Genomic DNA, 21014 nt, shown 5'->3' with positions numbered 1-21014 from the left:
TCATGCAGGTGGCTACCATTTTCCTTCAGATACATTTCAGCCTTTTATGGAAATTTGACATCACATCTTGCAGGACTGACACTAGAATTTGATTAACTTCCTTCCGAATAAGATCCTTCACTCCTGGATGGTGTGTGTGAGTCACATCAGAAGATCTGAGATTTCTAATGAACCCACAGAAAGTAATCACATGTCAGAGGCAAGGAAATGTCTCCTTCTCGAAGATGAGATGAGAAGGAAAGATGTTCTGTACTACATTAATGGAATGTTGCGAGGTACGGTTTGCAGCCCCATCTCATTGGAAGAATGCATTCACAGTTACAGGAAGGTCGGTGAACTGTCACACATGGAAATGGTTTGGCTTGTGAACACAATGTTCTGCATAACACCGAGCAAGGTGGCGCAGTGGTTAAACACTGGACTCACATTCGGGAGGACGATGGTTCAATCCCGCGTCCAGCCATCCTGATGTAGGTTTTCCGTGATTTCCCTAAATTGCTCCAGGCAAATGCCAGGATGGTTCCTTTCAAAGGGCACGGCCGACTTCCTTCCCTAATCCGATGAGACCGATGACCTCGCTGTCTGGTCTCCTTCCCCAAAACAACCCAACCCCCTCTGCATAACAGCATTGCCGCAGTTGTCTTCAAATAAATAAGGCTCTGTGATGTGGAATGATGATATGCCACACCTCATTATCACTTTCTAACTTTCATGAAATACAATGTTGAATCAAATATAAATCAATTTTTGTTCCTAAGCATCAACAATTCACAGGGCCTGTCTCATGCTTCTAGTATTGTTTGGTGGGACTGTTAGGAGTGGGGAGAGCCAGCCGTTACATACTCCCAACTGCTACATCAGCAACACTCATGATGGCAGAGCAACAGGTGCACCCCTCCACTGTGCAGCACATAACTATAAAATTTCTTGTTCATGAAGGAGTTCAAGTCCTCAAAATTTTCCAGATACTGACTTCATAGTTTGGTGACCACACATTGTCAAATACATGTGTGTTTGCCTGGCATAAAGAGTTCAGGTAAGGATGAGAAGATGTGGAAAATCAGCAATACGATCACTGTCCTTGGACCAGCATTAGAGAGGAAAACATTTGTGCAGTTTGAGACATCCTTCAAGGTGATTGATGGATGAGAGAATCATAAATTGCAGAACAGGTCAGGATAAGCTACAGGAGCTGTCAAGTGATCATCACAAATGATCTACAGTTCCATAAAGTGTGATCCGAATGGGTTTCTCACTTTTTGACCAAATATAAGAAGTTGAGATATTTGAAGGTCTGTCAGAGACTTACAGCAAGGTTTGCGAAAAAAGGCAATGCATTTTTGAGTTAAATTATCACCTGTGATGAAATGTGGGTCCTCCACTACACTCACAAATTTAAAAGAGGCAGCAAGGTATGAGTGAGGGAGGGGGAGACAACTCCAGTGTAAGCCAAGACTCGACTGTCATTTGGTAAGAATCTTTCAACTGTGTGTGTGTGTTCTCCCCACCACCCCCTTCCAGCCAGGACTCATTGATATTTTACATGAGCAATTCGCAAATGTAAAAAAAAATTGTAAATCTATGGTAAGATCTTATGGGACCAAACTCAAACCTCGATGGGGGGAGCCACGCGGACCATGACAGGACGCCTCAGACACCACAGCTACCCCACATGGCAATGTACAAATGATGCTGTGCACTACTGCATGCTGTTGAAGAAGTTGAGGAATGGATATCGACATAAAAGACGAGATGAACCAATTCAACAGGTCATCCTCCTCCATGACAATGCCTCATACTGCAGCTCTAATGGTCTTCAAACTACAGGAAATGCATTAGACTCAACTCCAACATCCCCCTTACAGCCTGCATCTATCATGCTGTGATTTCTGTTTGTCTGTACCACTTAAAGAAGCTCTAGGAGGGCACCAATTTCAAGATGATGAGGGCACAGTGGAATCCACTGGACAGATGGCTCCTGATGCAACCAGCTTCATTCTACAGTGCTGTGATAAAAAAAACCTTCCTTCTCATTGGAAAAAATTTATTTATATTGGGAGAAACTGTGTGGAAAAATAAACTGTGATTGCTTTTTGTTTTTCAATAACTGAATTTTTAAAAATAAAATCCCATTTATACTTGATTCACGTTAGTATTTCAGGTTTTTCCCATGGCCAGTATCTAATGGTTTGCTTGTTAACAAATCATAACAAAACTGGCCTCTTGACTTATGAGCAAATTGTTGCAAAGACCTGAATTGTCACTCATGAGTTCCAACCGTTCACAGCAAAAGTATAGTCTCGTTGGGAGGTCCTCCATATTCAGTTTTTGCACTATCCAAATTTTGTATGGGTTTTATTACAGTTCCTTGTGCAATATTTGCCTTACATTGCAATCTTATACATCAGGTTCCAGTGCACACTTGCATGCATAATGCGTGGGACTTCGGCTGAAGGCTTCTTCTACACTCTGGCTTCCCCATGTGATCTGTACTTCCGTCCTTCCTTTGCACCAAGTCACCTGCTTCCTCACAGTTCTGTACCCATATTTTCATAACATGTGCTAACAGGACTGAAGCACTACATGTGATCTTGTGATGAGCATGAAATACACACAGTGTGGCCACATAGCTCTTATTGGTTTTCTAAAATGTCTTCATTGCAACAGTGCGTTGCTCACCAGTCCACAATGTCATCTTAACTGAACATTGATATTGGGGTCAGTAGCAAAAGTTTGTTGTCCCAGTTTCTGATTCCTAATGTAATGTATTTCCAGGGTTGCCAAATTGCCCATTTCACTCTTGCACCTGTTAATTGTGGCAGCCATGATTCTTCATTGATGTCCATTTCACTTTCAGTAATTTCAGCTGTGAACTGTGCTGTTGGCATGATAATGATTACGAACAGTGATACCACAGATAGCTAGCTTAGAAAGTAAGCAAAAAAAGGAGGTGAAACAAAAATTAGTGTAAACCATTTCTTTGTGTTTAACAATCAATGAAAAGCACCAGTTTGCTTTTGTTCTACAATATTTGTGTTTGTGTCTTTGTGTTTATTTTATTTCTCCTTCTGTTATAAAAATATAGACTATCAGTAAATTGCATAAGTTTAGAACAGGTAAAATTTTAACTTGTTTAAGCAGATTATTTCTAAATCAGTAAAACAGTATGTAATTCTGATTAATCAGAAGATGTTGAAAATAAATTTTTCATAAGGAGCCTCTTGAAAAAGGGGGTTGTCTTATATTCAGGGTCTTCTTGCATTTGGTTAATACAGCATTCTAAATACAAATAGCTTACATTGTAGCCCATTCAGTAACTATACGTATTTTCTTCTATTTACAAAGGTGAAATTGGAGTCCTAGCAGATTTCATACCCTTCATTTTCTGAAGTATACTTTCTAATAGATATTTTATAGGAATGAATGTTAACACCAAAATATTGTCTGTGTACACTTACAGTAAATGCAAACTGTTTTCTTAATTACAAAATAAACGTTAAGAATTCAGTTTATTTACATGGGGAACTACTGTACTTAATTAAATTATGAGAATGTAACTACTCCTGCTATTGGGTGAGTATACTGACCTCTTTCTGCTCTGTGGCACACCAAAATTCCCTGCCTGAAGTACTGTGAATGTACACTGGTAACCAATCTCCAGCAAGGCTCTAAGAGTCAAGTTTAAAACCACACTCTGCTTAAATGCTACAAAATTGCGAACATTCTCCATGATAACAAATCTTGGCCGGTAATAATCACAGTATGACAGGAAAGATGCAACCAGAGAATTCTGAAATGAAAAGTTGCTATGTGATTTTTGGTAACAGATTTCGTGTACTTTACATAATACACTTTATATATACAAACCTGGAAACGTGAGTATAGTTTTTCGCTAAACCTATTCATTCCACTGAAACCTTGGCATGGTGGTCCTCCACATATCAGGTCAACTTCTCCTTTTTGTGGGAGCTGCTGACGTTTACTATTTTCTATGCCTCCCTGAAATGAACAATACTGTAAACATTTCTTTGTATCTTAGTGAAATGATATCCTCTGTCTCTGAAGTGACAGTGTAATTCATGCCTGCGTCCAGTGGGAAGTCTACCAAGAAGATTTCTTCTCCATAGATGAACTTCTTGTCTGGTTACACTAAATATTGGGTTAGTGCTTAAAAGCATTTTTCCATTTAACAAACATAACAGATACACGTAACAGACACTGTAGTCACCAATAATATATTCTCCTTCACTATTTATAACAGTCAGCCAGTGTTGGGGTAACTTTTCAATTCCATGGCTGTTAAAATGACATCACATGGTTCTAAGATGAGGCCATGATTGGAGGTCATTTTCATCCATGTATGAGCTTCCATGAAGGTTTTTCAATAAATAGTGGAAAAGGTTAAGCTCTGAAGGTACAAGATCAAATGAATAAGGTGGGTGCAGAGTGACTTCCCAAAAACTGCTCTATACTGTTTTTTATCAGTCTAGCTGAGTGCAGCAGGGCGTTATTGTGGAGTAGCATCACTTCACGCAGTCTCCCTGGTCATAGTTCCTTCATTGTGTCTGCAAGATGTCTCAGTTGTTAACAATAAATGTCAGCAGCAATGATTATGCCTTGGGGAAGCAATTAGTAGTGCAACACATCATCACTGTTCCATAAGATGCATAACATTATCTTTTGTGGATGCTGGCTAGTCGTTGTACAGGGAATAAAGTGAAATTTGTACATAGTCTTTGTACATGGATCATTGTGGATTAATGTGTTTAAATGATCATCAATTCCCGAATGTGGAGGGCCACAAACAGAAGAATATGGCAGAAATTTTCCGATTTCTCCATTTAGCACTCCATTTTCTAGCATCTGTAGCTCCACTCACCATCTCCAAATTTCAAAATGACAATATGAAAACTCAAATAGCAACAGATAACTACAAATAAAAAATGACAGTTGATAAATAAGCCCATAGTGACTGGAATATCAAGAGCAAAATAAAAATGCTATAAAATTATGTACCAATCTAATAAAATTGTGTGTTTCTGTGTGTTTGGGGGGGGGGGGGGGGTTATGCACTGGGATTGGATAAATATGTCTATGTAACAATAGGTAGCCAGAGAATCATTTAAGGGATAGAAATCACAAAAAAGTTACATATCACAACAAATTATTATTATTATGTGTATGACAAACTAACTGCCAAACATAAATAGAAGTATTTTGGAGATTTCATAAACAGATTTCTTTAATTTGGCCTGACATGTACTCATATATAGATTATTTGGGATGAAAGTATAAGTAAAAATGATGTGTATACTTCGCCCACAAATTTCATTCCTTATGGGAAGTCTTATGAATAACAAAGGTGAATACTACATGTCAATAATTGAACTAGCCCAAATATGGCTATGTAGACTGTGTTTCTTATGTATTCAGAATGTAACAAATGTTTTTGCAGAATGTATAAACTCTTGCAAATTTCACATACATTCACCTCATGCAGAAATAAACCTTCGGCACTCTTATGGCTAGGTCACAGATTGCACTTGGTGAAGCAATCAACTACCAACAGACTCTTAATTAATAACAAATTTAACTGGTCCTTGGATCTTTAAAATTACATTATTAAATAAACTTTTGTGGAGATGCTGAGTTGCAGATGGGCACAACAAAAAGACTGTCAGAAAGTGAGTTTTGGCCAACAAGTCCTTTGTCAAAAATAGACAAAACACACACACACACACACACTCTCACACACATGACAGCAGTCTCTGGCAGCTGGAGCCCGTCTCTGGCTTTTCATCAGTCTTTTTGTTGTGTCTATCTGTGACTCAGTATCTCCATGACATGGTGAGTAGCAACTATCATAGCAACTATCATTTTGAAATGGATTTTCCATTGTTTCATTTTAAATAAACTTTTGGCTATCTCAGAACTTCACTGGTTTCTGAAAGCAACATTGACATGTCAAAATGAAAAGAATTTAATGGACAGTTAGGACATATAAATTAATTGAAAATTCAGAATGAAATGCAAATCTCTACATCAGAACATACCACTACTTCTGAATAGGTATCAAGTTGTAGACAGACAGGCTGAAAAGAATGATTACAACCTGAGTTTTAGGGTGTAGTCCATCTTCCAAGAGCTATAACACACACATACACACACACACACACACACACACAGAGAGAGAGAGAGAGAGAGAGAGAGAGAGAGAGAGAGAGAGCGGGGGGGAGAGAGAGAGAGAGAGATGTGGAGTGTCTAAGAAGTTACAAACAAATGTTCTTTATTGCCCTTCAAAATAGTCGCCACCCACTACACACATTTCTGACAACGTTCGTACAGCTTCTGGAAACTATCAGCAAAGGCCTCCTGGGGAATCGATCACAGAACAGCTGTCACCTGATCTTTGATGGCATTTATGTCTGCACAACATTCACCTTTCATGGCTGCCTTCAAGCAGAAAAACAGGAAGAAGTCCACAGAAGCCAGATCAGGGCAGTACAGAGGGTGTTCAAGAACAGTTACCATCTTCTGCACCAGGAACTGGCACACACAGGTTGTGCAGTGTGCAGGGGCATTGCCATGGAGCAGCATCCATTTTCCAGTCCTGTGCCACCCTGGCCAAACCCACCAGATACACTGTAGCAAGTGGTTCAAAACAGACTGGTTAAACTAGCATTAATTGTTTTACCTGCAGGAACAAAATCCTTGTGGATGATGTCATTGTTGTCGAAGGAGGCAATCGACAGTGTTTCCACCTTGGATTCTTTCAGCCGGCTTTTGTTTGGTCATGCAGAAGACAGTGAATAACATGACATCGATTGTTGTTTTGATCCTGAATCAAACTGGTAGCACCAGGTCTCACCTCCTGTGACAATGGTGTTCTGAAGCAATGGATTTTGGGCACACATGGAAATTAAATCACCAGACATTTCCATTTGTTTTGCTTTCTGCTCATCTGTGAGCTTGTGGAGCACAAATCGGGAGCAGATCTCCCACTTACCCAAATCATCATGGATGATGGTGTGCACGGTGTCCTTGATAATGCCCAATTCCTCCACAATCAATCTGAGATTCTGTCACTGATCTTGTGCCAGCATTTGTCGCACTTTCCCAGTCTTTTCTGGGATGGCCAACCAAAATGTCTCTCATCCTAAGTTGCATTTAAACCATTCATAAACACATTTTCCGCTGACAGATTTCCTTCCGAACATCAGCACTAACATTCCATGTGTCTCCATTGCAGTCTTCCCCAATTTGTAACAGTAATTGATGTTTACTTGTTGCCCCATTGCACTGTGACACTTCCTCTCACACTGACTACGTGCAACTGGTCGCAGTCGTTTTACACAGCCAGTCACATGCAGTGTATCAATTCTCTTCAAGTCTCTGAAGACCCATGTGCATGCACATACACACATGCAATAAGTTACCGTTCAGATATGACACCATTCACTGAACTTTTTAGACACACCACATACTTCAACTCTGTCAGCAATGAAATCTTGTTGATGATCTGGCAGTCTAAATTCATGTACTCAGATTTTTGGAGGTAATGCTGTTATCTATAATGTAGTATTATCTGTAAAACACAAAATAATTATTCAAGCAGATCTTTATAACATTTCAAAACAGTGCAAAGTTTGACAGCTTGCTTCAAATGTTCAAAAATGTAAAAATTTTGCACTTCACAAAGTGCAGAAATATAGTATGACTATAATACTTATGATATGAAAGCAATAGATTGCTACTCACCAGAAAGATAAGACGCTGAATTGCAGACAGGCATGATGAAAAGACTGTTAGAAATGAGATTTTGGCCAAAGCCTTCTTTAGAAAAGATAAATACACACACACAGTCACACAAGCAGGAACAGCACATATAGAGGTGACTACTACCTCTAGCCACTCTAGCCAGATTGTCTGATTACATTAGAATGTGACTATGTCATCAACAATAAAATACATGGTGAAATCATTATCTATTTACTTATTTTATCACTATGACTGAAGAGATCAATAATGCAAGCAGGCCCTTTTGTTTTGCAATGAGACAACAGAGTGTACTACCAGCGTTCATAGCCAAATTATTTCACATTGTTAAAAATACTTTGTGTGCTAGCCTACATACCATAGACCATCAAATTACTGACTACTAAGAGGTAGCCAGTATTCAGGCAAAACTGGATCGGGACACGGTGGTGTAATGTTACCAACTGCCAGGCCTTGTACCTATGTTCTGGATTACATTCCAGAGCCCTTTGCAATGTCTTACAAAGTTAGAACATAGAACTCTGTTGATAGTGATCTGTCTGCTGACATAGGTTTCATACTCTCCCTTCACTCACCATCATATACAGCGAACATGACACACACTATATGCACCCATTATAAATGCTTATACTCAGCAGATATGCAGATATGCTTTAGATGTAACTCACAAACATCACATGTAAAGGAGCCATTGTGCATGGAGGAAGCATGTCCATTCCAAACAGGCAGCTGAGTAATGCCTCCCAGATGTCCCAGACAAAAACACCATAAAACTGTTTCTTCATTTTCTCACCAGGCATCGAATGTTTATCTGAGTTTGGTAATATACTGTTGCTGACACGTCTGTCAGTCTTACATGTCACTGAACATGTTGTATATCATCAAAATGTATCTATTATGTATGAGTGAAGCATAATGACTACATTTCAACAAAAGGTTCAGTGTGTTGAATAGTTTATTCAGATCAAATCGGATACAGAGATTCAGAGGAATTTTCAAACATTATACAAAGTGACAACCCTTGTGAATGTCAGTACGATGGTGGTACAGGAATTTTAGGTAGGCAGGAAGCATCGATGTGAAGCATCGTACTGGTTGACAGAGAACAAGTGAAACCGACACAAAATGGAAATGATTGGCCATTTGACATTAACACCAAAAATTTGTTCAGAGGTCATCACATGAGCTGCAAAATCCCTAGGGTGACTGTAAATGAGGTCCTTCTGAAATGTTTACAGATGTATCCACACTGATAGCAACTGTTGCACCCACTGAAACAAGACAACAAGCTATAAAGTATGCAATTTGCTGTGGATGTTCTTGAATGTTTAGTGGAGGATGGAGATTTTTCAAACAATCCAGCATTTTCTTGTGAAGCAACATTCCACATGTGTGTTAAGGTAAACATATACAATGTTCGTATTTGGGACACAACAATGTAACTGCCCAAAAGTAAATGTTTGGTGTTGTTTGAAGGTTCACTGCATTGTGGGACCTTTTTTTTCACAGAAAATAGTTAATTCTAACACTTATCATACTGGAGCTGTTTACATTACAACAACTGCCTGGCCACCAAGATGCAGTCACTTTCCCACAAGATGGTGCACCGCCGCACTGATCTTGGATTGTTCAAAATGTTCTAGACTGGTTGTTTCCAGGCCACTGGATTGGAAGGGATGGTCCAATTCCCTGGTATCCTAGGTTTCCTGGTATTGCACCGATAGACTTATTTCTATGGGAGTAGTCGAGGACAGAGTCTGGCAAACACATATCACCTACATCAATGATTTAAAGAACTAAATCACTGATGCAAGTGTAGATAGAGCTCAAATACAGACTGGCTGTTGTGGATGCCACCAAACATGCACATGTTGAAATTGACTGAATGGCATAAAAACTTTGTGAGATAGTGTGCCCCAAAAGTCAACCACAGTGTGAATATCTTAATTAGTTTGGATGCTACAGCACATTAAACTTGTACTGTATCTTTTCTTTTTTTGGAAATTGTTAATGATATAATTGTGAGCTGTACTAAAAATTATTCCATGAACAGTTTCCAACATGTCTTTGAAGACAAAGACCTATCAACTCAGCATGGTACAGAAGTAAGAACCACAACAAAGGAAATTACTTTTTTATATTATGAAGTTTATTTCTTTTTTATTTATTTATTTGTTTGTTTGCTGTCCATATAGCAATCAGTTTTCGGACACTGTCATAAATTTTAGTTCATGTATACAAAGGCTAGTTGACATACATAAGTGCATACACTGATATAAATAGTGAAGGTCAGAAATTATAATTTTTTGTTGCAAAAACAAACTTATGCTATATACACAATTTTACAAAGGGATATTACAACTTGAAATCTTCTGCCGAATAGCATCTTTTCTCTATTAATAAATGCTTAAGTTTATACTTTAAAGTGATTAAATTAGCTTTCTTGAGGTCAGATGGAAGTTTGTTATAAAATATGGTTTCTATTGTATGTGGACTACAGTCTGTAGTCTTTTTTTACTTGCAATTCTGTGAAATTTTCCCTTCTCCATATATAGTACCTATGTACATTACTGTTTGTTACATTATAGTCTCGATTTTATTTCACAAACATTAGTTCTTGCAGGACGTACATAGAATAGATGGTTAATATTTTTCATTTTCTGAAGAGTTCTCTACAAGGCTCTCTCCTGTTTACCTCAGCTACCACTCTTACTGCCTTTTTTGGTAGTCTGAAGAGCCTGTCTTCTTAGACAGTTGATGCCCCACCCCATACCTCGATACCATACTAAAGATGTGGCTGTATCACTCAGAAGTATATTTTTCTCAAGCTATCATGGATAGGTTAAAGTTAGATATAGTGGGAATTAGTGAAGTTCGGTGGCAGTAGGAAAAAGACTTTTGGTCAGGTGAATACAGGGTTATAAATACAAAATCAAATAGGGGTAATGCAGGAGTAGGTTTAATAACGAATAAAAAAATAGGAATGCGTGTAAGCTACTACAAACAGCATAGTGAATGCATTATTGTGGCCAAGATAGACACGAAGCCCAGGCCTACTACAGTAGGACAAGTTTATATGCCAACTAGCTCTGCAGATGATGAAGAAATTGATGAAATGTATGATGAGATAAAAGAAATTATTCAGGTAGTGAAGGGAGACAAAAATTTAATAGTCATGGGTCACTGGAATTCGAGAGTAGGAAAAGGGAGAGAAGGAAACAAGTAGGTGAATATGGATTGGTGGACAGAAATGAAAGAGGAAGCCGCCTGGTAGAATTTTGCACAGGGCATAACTTAATCATAGCTAACACTTGGTTCAAGAATCATGAAAGAAGGCTGTATACATGGAAGAACCCTGGAGATGCTAGAAGGTTTAAGATAGATTATATAATGGTAAGACAGAGATTTAGGAACCAGACTTTAAATTGTAAGACATTTCCAGAGCCAGATGTGGACTCTTACCACAATCTATTGGTTATGACCTGTAGATTAAAACTGAAGAAACTGCAAAAAGGTGGGAATTTAAGGAGATGAAACCTGGATCAACTGAAAGAACCAGAGGTTGTACAGAGTTTCAGGAAGAGCATAAGGGAACAATTGACAGGAATGGGGGAAAGAAATACAGTAGAAGAAGAATAGGTAGCTTTGAGGAATGAAATAGTGAAGGCAGCAGAGGATCAAGTAGGTAAAAAGACGAGGGCTAGTAGAAATCCTTGGGTAACAGAAGAGATACTGAATTTAATTGATGAAAGGAGAAAATACAAAAATGCAGTAAGTGAAGCAGGCATAAAAGAATACAAATGTCTCAAAAATGAGATCGACAGGAAGTGCAAAGTGGCTAAGCAGGGATGGCTAGAGGACAAATGTAAGGATGTAGAGGCTTATCTGACAAGGGGTAAGATAGATACTGCCTACAGGAAAATTAGAGAGACCTTTGGAGAAAAGAGAACCACTTGTATGAATATCAAGAGCTCAGATGGAAACCCAGTTCTAAGCAAAGAAGGGAAAGCAGAAAGGTGGAAGGAGTATATAGAGGGTCTATACAGGGGCAATGTTCTTGAGGACAATATTATGGAAATGGAAGAGGAGGTAGATGAAGATGAAATGGGAGATATGATACTGCGTGAAGAGTTTGACAGAGCACCGAAAGACCTAAGTCAAAACAAGGCCTCGGGAGTAGACAACATTCCATTAGAACTACTGACAGCCTTGGGAGAGCCAGTCCTGACAAAACTCTACCATCTGGTGAGCAAGATGTATGAGACAGGCGAAATACCCTCAGACTTCAAGAAGAATATAATAATCCCAATCCCAAAGAAAGCAGGTGTTGACAGATGTGAAAATCACCGAACTATCAGTTTAATAAGTCACAGCTGCAAAATACTATAGTGAATTCTTTACAGAAGAATGGAAAAACTGGTAGAAGTCGACCTCGGGGAAGATCAGTTTGGATTCCGTAGAAATGTTGGAACACGTGATGCAATACTGACCCTACGACTTATCTTAGATGAAAGATTAAGGAAAGGCAAACCTACGTTTCTAGCATTTGTGGACTTAGAGAAAGCTTTTGACAATGTTGACTGGAATACTCTCTTTCAAATTCTGGAGGTGGCAGGGGTAAAATACAGGGAGTGAAAGGCTATTTACAATTTGTACAGAAAGCAGATGGCAGTTATAAGAGTCGAGGGGCACGAAAGGGAAGCAGTGGTTGGGAAGGGAGTGAGACAGGGTTGTAGCCTTTCCCCGATGCTATTCAATCTGTATATTGAGCAAGCAGTAAAGGAAACAAAAGAAAAGCTCGGAGTAGGTACTAAAATCCATGGAGAAGAAATAAAAACTTTGAGGTTCACCAATGACATTGTAATTCCGACAGAGACAGCAAAGTACTTGGAAGACCAGTTGACTGGAATGGACAGTGTCTTGAAATGAGGGTATAAGATGAACATCAACAAAAGTAAAACGAGGATAATGGAATGTAGTCGAATTAAGGCGGGTGATGCTGAGGGAATTAGATTGCGAAATGAGACACTTAAAGTAGTAAAGGAGTTTTCCTATTTGGGGAGCAAAATAACTGATGATGGTCGAAGTAGTGAGGATATCAGATGTAGACTGGCAATGGCAAAGCTAGCATTTCTGAAGAAGAGAAATTTGTTAACATCGATTATTGATTTAAGTGTCAGGAAGTCGTTTCTGAAAGTATTTGTATGGAGTGTAGCCATGTATGGAAGTAAAACATGGTCGATAAATAGTTTAGACAAGAAGAGAATAGAAGCTTTTGAAATGTGGTGCTACAGAAGAATGCTGAAGATTAGATGGGTAGATCACATAACTTATGAGGAGGTATTGAATAGAATTGGGGAGAAGAGGAGTTTGTGGCACAACTTGACTAGAAGAAGGGATTGGTTGGTAGGACATGTTCTGAGGCATCAAGGGATCACCAATTTAGTACTGGAGGGCAGTGTGGAGGGTAAAAATCGTAGAGGGAGACCAAGAGATGAATACACTAAGCAGATTCAGAAGGATGTAGGCTGCAGTAGGTACTGGGAGATGAAGAAGCTTGCACAGGATAGAGTAGCATGGAGAGCTGCATCAAACCAGTCTCAGGACTGAAGACCACAACAACAACAACATGAACTTCATTGCCATCACACTTCACATTTTCAAGTTTATCACTAACACCTCTTTCAGCAGTAATTTCATTTGACTATCACTCATAAATGTGCATGATTTTTGTAGTGATAACAGTTCATAATATTTGTAGATGTTAGTTTTTTTCATATTCATATTTGGAACAGTTTGGCTATCATGTGAAAGTATACATGATTTTTTGATGGATCACATGGGTAGGTTTTTCACATCTCTCATTAGGACTTTAATTGTTAGTTGAAGACTACTTACATTATCATTTAGCTTTCTGGTTTGATCGCTACAACTCATGCACGTGCTACTTTTACTGGTATAATTTTCACTTTTTCATGTGAACACTAAGTGTGTCTATACAAGCAGCCAACAAGGTGTCTTCTCATACTGTGGTAAATTTATGCAGTTTTAAACTGATGAGATATAACTGTGTAATTGGTTAGTTAGTTTCATGTTCCAGGAATCATCTGTATGATAAATTATAATGATGTGGAATGAGCCAGTTTAGACTGACATTACACATTCAATTGTAGATATGGCTACATGCTGACCATTTAAAAGTTATTTTTTATTTTTTTTTATATATACAGATGTTACTTAGTAATTCCTATGAACAATCTTTTACACATTATAATAATAGAAATTCTTCTACAGAATAGATGGAGATATCAAGGAGAAACTTTTTCATCTTGTTTTCAAATTTTACTTTGCTGCATGTCAGACATTTTATATTACCGAGTAAGTGATCAAACATTTTGGTTCCAAAATTGTGCACCCCTTTTTGGCTAAACACAACCACACTGTGCAGTAACATATATATTTTTTTTTCTTCTAGTATTGTAATTATGTACATCATTGTGGCTTTTAACGAACTTTATGAAGGAATAAATGTTTGGCAAAGCAGTGGTTAAAACAGATGTCTGCAAGGTGATCATGGGTGAGTGCCACATATTATTCTTATGGCATGTTCTTGAACTATGGGCTTATTTTCTCACAGATGAAATACCCCAGAATGTTATTCCAGATGACGTTATTGAATGAAAATATGCAAAATGTGTCAACTTACTGATTTGTCCCTCCAAAAGATGTACTATGATTAAACGAGTATGTCTATACCTCTAAAACTCCAGTCTAATTATTTAAGTAGGGTACCTACACTGTTGAAATGTTTACTCACATTCATTACAAGCTGGAGCAACAAATTGCAGTCATCCATTAAAACAGTGCAGTGTGGATGATTACGGCTGAAGGCTTCTGCAGCAGCCATATCTTTTTCTACTGCCCAGCATATTTCAGCAACACCTGACTGCTGAAGACCATATGAAAGACCTAGTAGGAGAGAGAAGGAAAGGAGTTCATAATAAATTTCAGGGGTCATGAATGACATACTTTAGCTGCTAATGACATACAAATATATGCTACCTCCACAACCAGCAAAAATATCCAATGTTCTCAACTTCCTGTTAACATCTGGCCAGTATTTCACCTCACTTACATCCATCCTACACTGGCTGCCCTGCAAAACAAGAAATGGAAACAGATCTTATTAATATTGTCACCATCAAGACTTGATGCTTGCTGCAATGTTAATACACAATATTAGCCCTTTCATGGCTACAGGCATTTGTAGAAAGCCCAGGTGGCTATCGGCAAACACGTATACAGAATAAGTAGATTGTCCAGAGAGCTATGGGCATTCATATACAGGGTGGTCCATTCATAGTAACTGGGCCAAATATCTCGTGAAGTAAGCATCAAACAAAAAAACTACAAAGAACGAATCTCATCTATCTTGAAGGGGGAAACCAGATGGCGCTATGCTTGGCCCGCTAGATGGCGCTACCATAGGTCAAACGGATATCAACTGCATTTTTTAAAATATGAATCCCCCTTTTTATATTACATATTGTGTAACACGTAAAGAAATATGAATGTTTTAGTTGGACCACTTTTTTCACTTTGTGATAGATAGCACTGTAATGTTTGTGACTATTACAGCGCCATCTATCATAAAGCGAAAAAAAGTGGTCCAACTAAAACATTCATATTTCTTTACGTACTACACAAACATGTAATAAAAAATGGGGGTTCCTATTTAAAAAAATGCAGTTGATATCAATTTGACCTATGGCAACACCATCTAGCGGGCCAACCATAGCGCCATCTGATTGCCCCCTTCAAGCTAGACAAGTTTCGTTCTTTGCAGTTTTTTCATTTGACACAATATTTCGTAAGACATTTGGCCCGGTCATGATCAATGGACCACCTTGTATACCAGGCAGGTAGGAACACCTGACACCTAAGAGCACTCATGTACTCCTGGGTATGGGAGCAGGTAAACTTCCACAATAGAATAGTGCCTCGCTATTGTCAACATTTCATCATTCTGGATGCCAATGCTATCACTATCTGCTCTTCTTCTTAACATTGGAAAGCACTACATTTGTCACCTACTGCTGGTTCCTTTCTCCTTATGAGCCAATCTAATAAATATAATTTGGTTTTCTAATTTCCACAAGACAAAGGCACAAATATATATAATCAGGAGGACATGAATTATCCTAATGAACTGACATATTAGATGTGATTCTTAAAGCTTTACTGGTGTACTGAATATTCTGAGGTTTTAGCATTGCAGTGACTTCTTACCACAATATTTAGGCTGGTAACTGACCAGCTATCTTCAGGTGAGTGCCTGCCACTGGAGATTGCTAGCTCACAGTGTCAGCTTTATAGCAAAAAATGTCATGGAGACACATGCACATTACTGGCTGTCACAGGCGCATCCTCTATTGAAATCAGCACCCTCTCCCAATACTAATACTATTCCACCTGTGGTGCGCAGGCACATTACAACTGTGTGTCCACCCCATATCACAATGTGCACTTGTGGTGCTAGAAACAAACATCAGATGTCACCAGATCTGTCATAATGAATAAAATGTTTTCTCCCAGAAGAAATTAAAGAGATCTCGATGAGATCGTTTAGGAATTCAGTAATTAAATAATCTGTGGAAATATCTCTAACACTAATCTGTGGAAATATCTCTAACACAAGATCTCATAAATCGTGATGATGGCTTTCAACTGGACAAGGTTTGGATCCTGTGATCTCTTTAATTTCTTCTGAGAGAAAACATTTCTTCATAATGACCCATCTGGTGCTATATAATGCTCCCCCCCCCCCCCCCCCCCCCGCCCCTCCACCACCACGAGCACACATTCTGACAGAGGGTAGGCGTGTAGTTTCACCTTTACGCATGTGCCTATACACCACATATGGAACAGTATTTGCAGAGGGTGCAGGTTTTGACCGAGGATGCTCCTATGATAGCCACCAATGCACACACGTGTCTGCACCAAGTTTCGCTATAAAGTCGACACCGTGAATGAGCAGTCTCCAGTGGCAGACACTCATCTGAAGATGGCTGGACAGTTGCCAGCTGAAATATTGTGGCAATAAGTCAACATGATTTGGTGGCTCAGATGTTACAAAAGGAGAACAGTGCAGCAAAATAATAAAATATGCGCAATTTCTCAGCAACTCCTGCAGCCATACAAAACTGCAAATGGTATGCACTGCCAAGCAAATGAAGCTTCATTTCCTAATCTACAAAGTACACATGATACAAACATACATAATCTGAAAGGGCATGAATTATCCTATAGAACTAATGTATCAGATATTGAAAAAAGCAAACAGTGCAAGAAAAATATGTACAGTTTCTCAATAACACTTGATGCCACACAGAACAGAAGATGGTCTGAGTTTTGGGTGTCTTTGCCAGGTACTGCTCACTTTGAAGATATGTATCTTGAAATGTATTTGTCTGATGTCAAAGAAATTTTAATCGGTTACAGGCACATATGTTGGTTGTGTAACTCTCTAGCTACAGGATTTTTCAGTCCCAAATAAAAAAGTTCTTATAACCTTTCTAAAACAACTTTCTCTCAGCCCAGCATAAACTTATAATAGAAAGCTTGGATTAGTGTTGAAGCTTTCTTTCGTCGTTATCTGAAACTGCAACTACTGTGACCATACTGTGTGATACTGATTTTGTAAAGAGTATTGTTGCTGAGTGGTTCTATGCATTCTTGAAAGTGCTACTAGTCCACAGTGCCCATAGAGTACAGTGCTCCTGAGGTTGTGTCGGCTGGCAGCCCACCAGTCGCATAATATGTTCGCCCCCATCAGCCAGCTGGGCAAGCAGGACACTCAACCTCAACAGCTGCAAAAGGGTTAATATAGCTGAGATTGGCTCACAACTTGTCAACTAATGTGTGTGTGTCTCACAGTGTGTTGATAAACTGTAGTACCACTACATTACAGTGTGTATGCACACTATGTCTGAACTCTTGCAGCAATTGGGTAAAGCTGTGAGCAATAAGAATAAAGGACAGGCAATGCTACAAGCTGAGAATTTGGGTCAAGTAGCACATGCAGATAACAAAAGCAGCTAAAGTGACCACTCACATAAAGTACACTCACATTTTTTACGCTCAAATGTTATGACTTTTTGGAGAATGAAAATCTCCTCTATAAAAATCAACATGGATTCCACAAAGAGAAATCTTGCAAAACTCATCTCGCTCTGTTCCTCCACGACATGCGCGGTGCTCTCGTTAACACAGCTCAGGTTGATGCTGCATTTCTCGACTCATTTGACACTGTCCCACACTATATTTAGTGAAAAAAATACAAGCTTACTAAGTATCAGACCAGGTTTGTGACTGGATTCAAGACTTCCTCGCAGGTAGAACTCAACATGTCACCCTTAATGGATGAAAACCTACAGATGTAAAGGTAATTTCCGGACTACCCTAAGGAGCTGTTATAGGACCATTACTGTTCATAATGTAAATAAATCAACTAGTAAAAAGTGTTGGAAGCTATTTAAGACTGTTTGTAGCTGATTCAGTTGTCTATAAGAAAGCAGCAATGCCAGAAGACTGATGAATGATGCAGGCTCTGGCAGTTGATCCTAAACATAAATAAATGCAACATATTGTGAATGCATACGAAAAGAAATCCACTACTCTATGACTGCACTATTTTTCTGGAAACAGTATCTACTGTGAAACATCTAGGAGTAACTATCCAAAATGATCTTAAGTGGAATGAGGGTTGCCCAGAAGTAATGAACTGCATTTTTTTTCTCAGCCAAAAACAATGCCACAAATGCAAAGTAATTTTTTCATAATGCGGGTCTACAGTCATAATATATTTGTTTAAAGTCACTACCACCATCAATCATGATTTCGGCTTCAAAGTGCCATTATCAAGTGTTATAAATTGCCTAAGATGGCATACTGTCATATTAATAGTGTATTTTAATATGACAGTGTAAGTGTAAACGTAACACTGTAAATAAACAACAGTCTAATGGCGGTACTGACTTTAATGAAGCAAATGCAAAGCACTATGTATGTATTATTTGAAGTCTCCTGAGTGAGTGTGCCAAGCTTCCATCACTTCTAACAGATAGTGTAGCTGCAGGACAGTTTCAAAATGAAGCTTTTATGTGATGTACATTACAAGCAATGTGCCATCATTGAATTTCTCACTGTAGAGAAAAAAACTGTTGGGAATATTCACAAATGCTTATGCAAAGTCTATGGAGCATTTATTGTTGACAGAAATACAGTTAGTCACTGGGCACAGAGGGTCAGATCAGAGCAGCACATACTGTCATGGGATCATTCATTTGACATGAGAGGATTGCAGAGATGCTCAACAAATTCCAATGGAAGACACTACAAGAGACACACTGTGCATCAAGGAAAGGTTCAAATTGGAATCTAAGGAGACCACTTCTTGGAAAGAGTCAGACAATGTACTACTTCTGTGGTATCATCCAGAGATCACAATTCCACACCAAAGTTGGCAATGCGTATCTATGGTCGGTTGGTTGATTAGGGGGAGGGGACCAAACTGTAAGGTCATCGGTAACATGATCTACAGTGGCCGAAATTGACAGAGGAACAACACAAACAGCACAGTCCAGTCAAAGGGTAAGGGACAACATGCAAACAAAGAGTCAAAAGGGACATCAGGGCAGCAGGAAGAGGAAAGAACAGGACAGGGGTAGGTAAAAACAAGGAGACCAAGAGGCAAGGACAGACCAGCTAAATACAGATCACCGTGAGTGGAGCACCACAATTACAAAGGGGAGCAGGCCATTGCAGAGTGAAAAACTGTAGGTCAATCTAGTACGCCCAATACAAAGACAGAGTACGGTAGATACGGTAGATTCCCACCAGGAGAGGCAGAGGGAAGAATGTGAGATGGTGGAAGTCTCCTCGATGGCATGAAGTTTATTAGACAGGGGGCAGCCTTCCGAGCATCTGCCCACGATTGAGAAAAAAGGTATTTCATGTAAAGCCACAAAATGTGAATCAAAACTATTGACATTGATGAGGGCTCACTGCAACTCAAAATGACACGTGAGAGGCATTCCTGAAGACGATGCCTCCCCTCTCACCGTAACAGCACCCTCAAACTGAGGTTAATACAGTGCTGAGCATTTGAGAGCTCTGCCCCAGTTCGAGATAGTGTCATCAAGTAGAACAGTGACAATCGTTAAAGTTTCTGATGAAATGTACTTTGTAAATTCTACTCAGAATATCTTTGGCTTCCCTCTGGCAACCATGCCTCCATCCTTGCTACCCTCCCATTTTCCTTTCCCTGTTGCTTCATAACCTGGGTTGTGAGTAACTGAATCTCCTTTCCCTTCTTCCCTTTCTTTCCCCTCTCTCCTCCCCGATGAAGGAACATTTGTTCCGAAAGCTAGGAATGTAAATTTTAAGTTCTGTTTTATGTGTATCTATCGGCTGTACTGAGCTGAGGTAAGTACTGGCCAGCCCCTCTATCTCTTTGTTAGTATTTGTTTAATCCACAATTATGGTCAGATGAAAGTAGTATCACCTCATCACAAGAAATGCTGATGACGATCAGAGTTTAACTGGCTCATAATCCACACCAGCTGCCTGCCTGTTGCATGTGTCGTTTTTCTAAATTTTGCTGCTCTGCTTCTAGTCACTTGTATTGTGTGTCCTATAACATGTCATTTCACCACGTCTGAACCACCATGGGAAATGTCTCTAACCAATTTTCATTGTTTCACATGCAGCTGCTTGCTGTCAGCCAACTGATATCCTTACTACACAAATGAGTAGCATTGCCATCAGTAGCTGCTCCAAAATTTAACCTGTACCACAGTCAGGGTGAAGAATGATCAGACTACAAGAAGCAATTTTAAGCCAATTTCCTACCTAAAAAATAACAGATACGGAGTGCAATGCTTACTTTTTGTACACCGTTGGTCCTGAAGTGTAATGCCTTGCATTAAACTCTGTGGAGAAACTGTCAACAGCTCCTGGAACAGTGTTAATACAAAAATTCCCTTCTACATACTATTTAGATGATACTGTCATCACAGTTCATATGCCTCTTGATCATTTAGCAAATTTAGACTGTTGTTTAAAGTTCTTCCAGGAAGGATTGAACTATTTAGGTTATGTAACAAATGCACAGTGTAAACGCACAGCTACATCGTACTCAGCTGCCATAAGAGATGTTCCTGCATCCCATGATACTA

The 21014-nt window shown here is 39.1% G+C and overlaps 1 protein-coding gene across 1 annotated transcript in view; it reads right to left on the bottom strand.

Moving 5' to 3' along the window:
• LOC124552570 (DNA (cytosine-5)-methyltransferase 1-like) overlaps window positions 1-21014 on the bottom strand; it is a 78942-nt gene that overhangs the window by 35824 nt on the left and 22104 nt on the right. The window contains exons 3-6 of the mRNA XM_047126892.1: window positions 14839-14932; window positions 14594-14745; window positions 3868-3999; window positions 3588-3790 (exon numbers count right to left, since the gene is read on the bottom strand). Of these exons, the coding sequence (XP_046982848.1) occupies window positions 3588-3790; window positions 3868-3999; window positions 14594-14745; window positions 14839-14932 (581 nt within the window). The remainder of the gene's footprint in view (window positions 1-3587; window positions 3791-3867; window positions 4000-14593; window positions 14746-14838; window positions 14933-21014) is intronic.

The sequence above is a fragment of the Schistocerca americana genome, chromosome 10 (genome assembly GCF_021461395.2).
Source record: "Schistocerca americana isolate TAMUIC-IGC-003095 chromosome 10, iqSchAmer2.1, whole genome shotgun sequence".
NCBI classification, from domain to species: Eukaryota; Metazoa; Arthropoda; class Insecta; order Orthoptera; family Acrididae; genus Schistocerca; species Schistocerca americana.
This window is presented reverse-complemented; position numbering and strand designations above follow the sequence as displayed.